This window comes from Melanotaenia boesemani, chromosome 11 (assembly GCF_017639745.1).
Source record: "Melanotaenia boesemani isolate fMelBoe1 chromosome 11, fMelBoe1.pri, whole genome shotgun sequence".
Classification (NCBI taxonomy): Eukaryota; Metazoa; Chordata; class Actinopteri; order Atheriniformes; family Melanotaeniidae; genus Melanotaenia; species Melanotaenia boesemani.
Genome location: NC_055692.1, coordinates 297,216 through 305,000, shown reverse-complemented (window position 1 = coordinate 305,000; position 7,785 = coordinate 297,216). Strand labels below are relative to the sequence as shown.

Genomic DNA, 7,785 nt, shown 5'->3' with positions numbered 1-7,785 from the left:
TCTGAGTTACTGAACACTGAGGCTCGACTCTTCACTCAGACCTCCACAGCGGGCTAACGCTACCTAGCATAGATGCTATGTACTAGGGCTGGACAATATATCGAGATTTTCAAATATTTCGACACTTAATCAGACGCAATATAGAAGAAGGGAATGTCGTTTATATGGAGATAGCTTGTTTTGAGTTAGAAGCATCTTTTCTTTTGCTTTTTGCACAGCTGTAATTTCGTTGTGGTCATTGAAAAGTATTTTTCATTCATTTTGTTTTAGGAGATTTTAATTTAATGTAAAGCTACTTTTATTTCAGTCAGCTGTTTTAATCCACATGTGCTGCCGATCCTTAATAAAAGTATATTTAGACATGAAGGCTGTAAATTAGAGCTGTCTCTTTGGTTACTTGACAAAGAAAAATATATCGAGCTATTTATCGTAAATCATGATTCAGGTAAAGAATATCGAGAGATAAGATTTGGTTCATATCGCCCAGCCCTATACTGTACCTTAACAAGCATTTTGCCGCGTGGGGTGGGGGGCAAAACTCCTGTTTTGCCTAGGGCACCTGCCGGCCTAGGGCCGGCCCTGGCTGTCACTGACAATGTTAATGACATCTGCACAAATGAAAATATCTTTTTGAGTAAACCTCCTCTATACAATTTTTAAATATATCCACATCTGATCCTGACTCTTCATCAGTTTCGGCTGTTTAACTTCAGTCATCACATCTGCTGCTTTTAGGACAGAAATTATCACCATGGTGACGGTTGGTGAGATGATGCATGAATTCGCCATTATGGTAAATAGACTTGTACTTATGCAGCACTTTTCCAGTCAGATTGACCACTCAAAGCGCTTTACACTACTTATCACATTCACCCATTCACACACACATTCACACCCCGATAGGCACATCGGGAGGCAACGTGTGTGTATAAGCAGATTTCAGGCAGAGGTGATTTATCATGTTAATATATAAACAGCCTTTATTAAAACAACTGTGTGAAAATGTAAAGTGATCATGCATTTAACAGAAACATCAGATTTCGTTCCATTTTGAGCTGAACCATGAAGGAGCCACGGAGGAACCATGAAGGAGCCATGAAGGAGCCATAAAGGAACCATAGAGGAACCATGGAGGAACCACGGAGGAACCTTAAAGGAGCCATGGAGGAACCATAAAGGAACCATAAAGGAGCCATGGAGGAACCATAAAGGATCCATGGAGGAATAATGGAGGAACCATGAAGGAACCATGGAGGAACCATGAAGGAGCCATGAAGGAGCCATAAAGGAACCATAGAGGAGCCATGGAGGAACCATGAAGGAACCATGAAGGAACCATGGAGGAACCATAAAGGAACCATGGAGGACCATGAAGGAACCATGAAGGAACCATGGAGGAACCATGGAGGAACCATAAAGGAGCCATGGAGGAACCATGAAGGAGCCATGGAGGAACCATAAAGGAGCCATGGAGGAACAATGGAGGAACCATGAAGGAACCATGGAGGAACCATGGAGGAGCTATGAAGGAGCCATGAAGAAGCTATGAAGGAGCTATGAAGGAGCCATGGAGGAGCCACAAAGGAGCCATGGAGAAGCTATGAAGGAGCCATGAAGGAGCCATGGAGGAGCCATGAAGAAGCTATGAAGGAGCTATGAAGGAGCCATGGAGGAGCCACAAAGGAGCCATGGAGAAGCTATGAAAGAGATATGAAGGAGCCATGAAGGAGCTATGAAGGAGCCATGAAGAAGCCATGAAGGAGCCATGGAGGAGCTATGAAGGAGCCATGGAGGAACCATGAAGGAACCATGGAGGAACCATAAAGGAACCATGGAGGACCATGAAGGAACCATGAAGGAACCATGGAGGAACCATGGAGGAACCATAAAGGAGCCATGGAGGAACCATGAAGGAGCCATGGAGGAACCATAAAGGAGCCATGGAGGAACAATGGAGGAACCATGAAGGAACCATGGAGGAACCATGGAGGAGCTATGAAGGAGCCATGAAGAAGCTATGAAGGAGCTATGAAGGAGCCATGGAGGAGCCACAAAGGAGCCATGGAGAAGCTATGAAGGAGCCATGAAGGAGCCATGGAGGAGCCATGAAGAAGCTATGAAGGAGCTATGAAGGAGCCATGGAGGAGCCACAAAGGAGCCATGGAGAAGCTATGAAGGAGATATGAAGGAGCCATGAAGGAGCTATGAAGGAGCCATGAAGAAGCCATGAAGGAGCCATGGAGGAGCTATGAAGGAGCCATGGAGGAGCCATGAAGAAGCTATGAAGAAGCTATGAAGGAGCTATGAAGGAGCCATGGAGGAGCCACAAAGGAGCCATGGAGGAGCCATGAAGGAGCCATGAAGGAGCTATGAAGGAGCCATGAAGAAGCCATGAAGGAGCCATGGAGGAGCTACGAAGGAGGAGCTACGAAGGAGCCATGGAGGAGCTATGAAGGAGCCATGGAGGAGCCATGAAGAAGCTATGAAGTAGCTACGAAGGAGCCATGGAGGAGCTACAAAGGAGCCATGGAGGCATGGGCGGATCTACAGGGGGGCAAGGAGGGGCAACAGCCCCCCTGGTTTATAGCCATGCCCCCCCAACTGCCCCCCCAATATTTATGTCTTTAAAATGAATCTCATAAAACCAAATTGCTTGAATGTTTAAAAGCACATGTTTGAATTGGAAAAATATTTTACCAAAGAAAAAAAAAAACATAATTTAAACTAAACTCTTTGGCACACGAAAAGCTTAGTTACGGCCCTGCGTCAGACACCTTTTGCATCCCGCTGCGCGACAGTGCACCAGTCACCACGCCTCGTTAATGAGACTGTATTCAGTCTGGAAGGGTGGAGTCATTAAGTAGGACAGGTAAGGCTATTTTTTCGCCATGTGATGCTCTAAGGCACAAAGTTTTTAAGTACAAATAAACTAGTTATAAAATAGATGTCTCCTAAAAAAAAAGAAAAAAGACGGATGACCGCGGCTTAGCACGCTCGCTCGTTAATTGCTTGCTAGCAGTACTCACTCCTGTTTTGTATTGTTAGAGCACATTTTCCTGATTAGTTTTGCTAACAGTTAACACAAAAGCAGTTTCTCCATGGCTCAGAAATGTTTAGGGGTCATTATTTTATGGGCTGAAGCCTGACTGGTGGTTCTATACGATGATTAGAGCAAAAGACCGCACAATGAAACCCTGTTACTCTACATCCATCCATACTGTAAGACATGTAACATAAAAAATAGGCTGCGCAAAATAACACGTGTCTGAATATAACCGTGCGACTTGTGTAAATGTGATAAATCACTTTATGTTGTTATAAGCTGTTTATATTATGCGATGAAAATAATGTAATTGTGATGCTTGAAATCCACAGGCCACGATGAAAAGAAAATTTAAAAGTGGAGACATTTCCAGTTTTTTTGGAAAGAAAGTGAGAGATGATGAGAAGGGGAAAGAGATGGGAGGAAGATGTGAGGAAGAAGAGATGGCAGAGACACCAGGAGGGTCACAGATAAAGAAAGCCACAGTAACAGATGAAGGAATGACTGAGTGTGAAGAAAGTGATGCAGGGGATGAAGAGGAAAAGTCTTCAGAATCACTGAGAGAGACAGAGGACAGCGGAGAAGAGGCTGATTTAGAGAAAAGAGAAAAGGAAGGCACAGAGTCAGGAAATCCACCCTTTATTCCAGCTGGACCACCTGGTATGTACAGTATCTATTCTCCATTTAGGTTAGTGCAGACATTAGATGTTACAATAAACAACATATTGTCAGTGAAATCTACAAGTGCATTAAAAAGCTGAAAAAAGCGTATAAATATATACATGTGTGCGTGTGTGTTCGTGTGCGTGTGTGTGTATGTATGTGTTTCTTTTAGATATATCAAGATGCAAAGATGACGCTGTAGTGCAGCCAGATTTAAAGACATTCCCTAAAACACTTCATGGAGCAGCAAAGAGGAGTTTCCAAAGCATTTGGTACAACACTTGGTCATGGCTTGAATATTCTTCTTCAAAAGATGCAGCCTATTGCTTTGCCTGCAGACATTTTGCTGTGTCAAAAACAAGTGTATTTGCATCAGAAAATGGATATAGCAATTGGAAGAAGGCCACATCCAAAAACAGTGGGTTCAACATACATGCTAAGTCAGATGCCCATGTAAATGCCATGATAGCATGGAGTCAGTACAAGAGTATGTCAAGTAAAGACACTTCTGTACTCAAAATGATGGGAGATGTTAATGAAAAACAAGTAACTGAAAACCGGGAGTACATTAAAACTCTTGCTGAAGTTTTGCTTTTGACAGCAACTCAAAACATTTCCCAACGCGGCCATGATGAAACTCAGTCATCAAAAAACAAGGGAAATTTTCTCGAGATTTTAGATCTTATCAGCAAACGTGATGCCTTTGTGAAACGACGACTGTCGCAAGGTCCCAGGAATGCTAAGTACACCAGTAAAGGCACTCAAAATGAGATTCTGGGGTGTTTAGCTGAAATGGTGAGAGAGGAAATTCTCAAGGAGGTCAAAGAAAGTGAACATTTTTCTATTTTAGCAGATGAGACAAAAGACATGAAAAAAAATGAGCAGTTGTCTTTAGTTGTCAGATATTATTATGATGGTGTGGTTCAGGAAAGCTTCCTGGAATACCAAAGAGCTGAACACTTGGATGCTGCCAGTTTAACCGAGAAAATAATATCATGCTTGGAGAAGTATGGATTGCAGTATAAAGAGAATCTGGTAGGCCAAGGCTATGACGGGGCTGCAGTGATGAGTGGCAGGTGTTCTGGTGTTCAAACAAGAATTAAGGAAGTTGCTAAATATGCGTTCTATGTTCACTGCAGTGCACACTGTTTGAATCTTGTGATTGTTGACTCTGTGAAAAGTGTCCCAGAAGCTGCATGTTTTTTCACTCTACTGGAAAGACTGTACACATTCATGTCAGGCTCATATGTTCACAATAAGTGGACTAATGTTCAAAAAGAAATGTTCAATGGACCACCTCGAGAATTACCTAAACTTAGTGACACTAGGTGGGCCTGTCGCTATGCTGCATGCAAAAACCTTATGGACAGGTTGACTGCAGTTATCAGAGTGCTGGAAGACATTTCAAATGAGGCTAATCCACAAAGAGCTGTAGAAGCAAGAGGATTACGCTCTCAGATTGACTTTAATTTCATAGGACTCCTTGTTGTCTTCAGAAAAGTCCTAGGTGAAACAAAGATTTTGTCTGAGATGCTCCAGTCAACCAAAGTGGACCTTACTAAAGCAGCTGACCTTACTGAAGCCCTCAGACATGCTCTAGAAGACTACCGCAAAGAGGAGAGCTTTGATGAGCTATGGGATGCAGTGACTGAAATGTGCAACAGTTGCAATATTTCTACCATTGCCAAATCAAAAAGATCCAAACAAACATCTATCAGACTGGCTGATAGCCTTGTAACTTCCACACTTGGACACCAAGCAGATGTCAACAGCAAAGATGCTTTCAGAATCAGTATATTCTTTCCCATTATCGACTCAGTGCTGGGTGAGATGGAGAGACGCTTCTCAAACTCCAGCTGTAACATAATGAGAGGTATACAAGCATTAAACCCATCAAACATTGACTTCTTAAAGGAGGACTTGGTGTTTTTAGTGGCTAAGGCATATGGCTCTGACTTGCAAGACTTAAAAACTGAGATGCGCCAGGCATTAAGACTTCTTGAAAGAAGCAAAGCAAATGGCAAAGTTTGCCCAACTAGTCTGACTGAGTTTGTGACGTTCCTGGAACCTTTTAAGGAAGTTTTCTTTGAACTATTTAGACTGTGCAAGATTGCCATTGTTTTGCCAGTGAGTACCGCAGGGTGTGAACGGAGTTTTTCTACTTTAAAGCTTGTCAAAAACCACCTGCGCTCAACCATGACAGATGATCGTTTAAGCAATCTAGCTATCCTTAGCATAGAGAAGCAGCGAGCCAAAGCAATGGATTTGGATGTCTTTGTGAGACGTTTTGCTGCACAGCACAACAACCTTCGCCTAAAGCTGTCTTAAAAGTAATGGCTGAAATCAGTCCTGTACAGTGATTTAAGTTATTTTTTTGTATTTCTTTTCTGTTTTATTTTTTTGGGGGGAAGAAGGCTTTCTTCCCTCCATTATAACAATTTTTTAAATCATTTTCTTACAGGATATACTAATACAATAAATAGCTTTAAAGAGTTTTGTGGGTATTTTTATTGACTGCATTTGATTATGGAGGATTTTCACATAGTTAAATGAGGACGTCAAGCATAGCCACCCTGCTTGGACCTCTTGCCTCTCCTTTGCCCCCCCATGTAATTTTTTCTAGATCCGCCACTGCATGGAGGAGCTACGAAGGAGCCATGGAGGAGCTACGAAGGAGCCATGGAGGAGCTACGAAGGAGCCATGGAGGATGTAAGCAGTAAATTCAGGAAACATGAACATAAACTGAATCTGCACAACTTTTTTAAATCGCTTTATTTTTCCGGAATTCTGAGCAGGCATCGATTCAGCCACCTAAACCAGCTGATGCGATACCAGTTAATCTCAAACACCATCCAGCTGTCCGTTACCGAACCAGAAACACACCGGGAAGCACCGTTAAGAGAACCGGAACCAACCGGATCAGGAGGTTGTCTGAACCAGTAAACCAGAACCAGAACCTGAACCCCGTCCACAGCCCGGGGCTAAAGCTTCTCCCGTGGATGCGGCTAATCTCTGGCTGCTGCACATTTCACTTCTGATCACTCGGGACCGGGACCAGGACCAGCAGTTTAACACTCACATGTTCGGGTTCCTCTTCAGGGCGTTGTTAATGTCTTTGACTACTCTCTGGACCAGGACGTCTACCTCCTCCTCAGACTCCGCCATTTTATGATAGCAAATGACGTCGAATGGTCAAAGAACTACTTCCGGAAATAAAAATATACGGAAGCCCAGCAGAGACAAACCTCCTACTGAATAACTACATTGCTGAACGTAGAAACAGCCTTTTTGTTTGTTTGTGTTTATTGTTTTTAACGTAATTAAAAAGCAAGTCGGTTAAAAAACAGAGTTTAAAATATGAAACTAAGTGTGTATAAAATGAAAATGCCTCGACACAGTCGACACACAGGACATCTGCTACGTCAGAGCTTTTACTGCTGTCACTATTCCGTAAAAATAACATTTTCTTTTATAATCATATTTAGAAAAAGGTAAACATTTGGCTTTCTGTGAAAATAAAACCGGTTAAACTGAACTGTCAAAATAACAGAAGTCAACATGGGGATTAAAATAATTATAGATAACAGTAAAATAAAAACACAACACAATTACAAAAAAAAGGACCAAACTTGTCGAGGGAAAACAAAAACAGAGTACTTAAACTGTATTTTTAATATCACATATGAAGGGGGGGGGGGGGTTTATTTATGAACAAAAATCTTACTAAAATGAAAATCAGATTCATGAATATCTGTTATCTTCTTTCTTATCTTCATAAAAACAAACTATGTGTGGAAGGAAAAAAATGTTTTGGAGAACGAAGATGTCAGAGCAGGATTTTCCAAAAAGAGTGAGATTAGACTTATATAGATATACAGTGTATACCAAACTAAATGTTGTTGCATTCGTTCACAACAGTATAAAAAATATAAAACATAAAACATAGAATATAGACAGTGATATAAAATATAGACAGTATTGACAGCAAATGGCAAAAAAAAAAAAAAAAAAAAAAACTGTGCAAAAGGCATAAGCAGTACAGAGTTCAGTATGATACGATTTTAAAAGTCAGTAGTGC

At 41.7% G+C, this 7,785-nt stretch overlaps 1 protein-coding gene across 2 annotated transcripts in view; it reads right to left on the bottom strand.

The window, feature by feature from the left end:
- The window catches only part of ptar1 (protein prenyltransferase alpha subunit repeat containing 1), a 23,104-nt gene extending 16,220 nt beyond the window's left edge, over positions 1–6,884 (bottom strand). For both annotated transcript variants that reach the window (XR_006012087.1, XM_041999916.1), the window contains exon 1: positions 6,787–6,884. Coding sequence is in view for 1 of the 2 variants with exons in the window: in XM_041999916.1 (XP_041855850.1) it covers positions 6,787–6,872 (86 nt within the window). In the remaining variant the exon portion in view is untranslated. The remainder of the gene's footprint in view (positions 1–6,786) is intronic.
- Between the last annotated feature and the right edge of the window lie 901 nt (positions 6,885–7,785).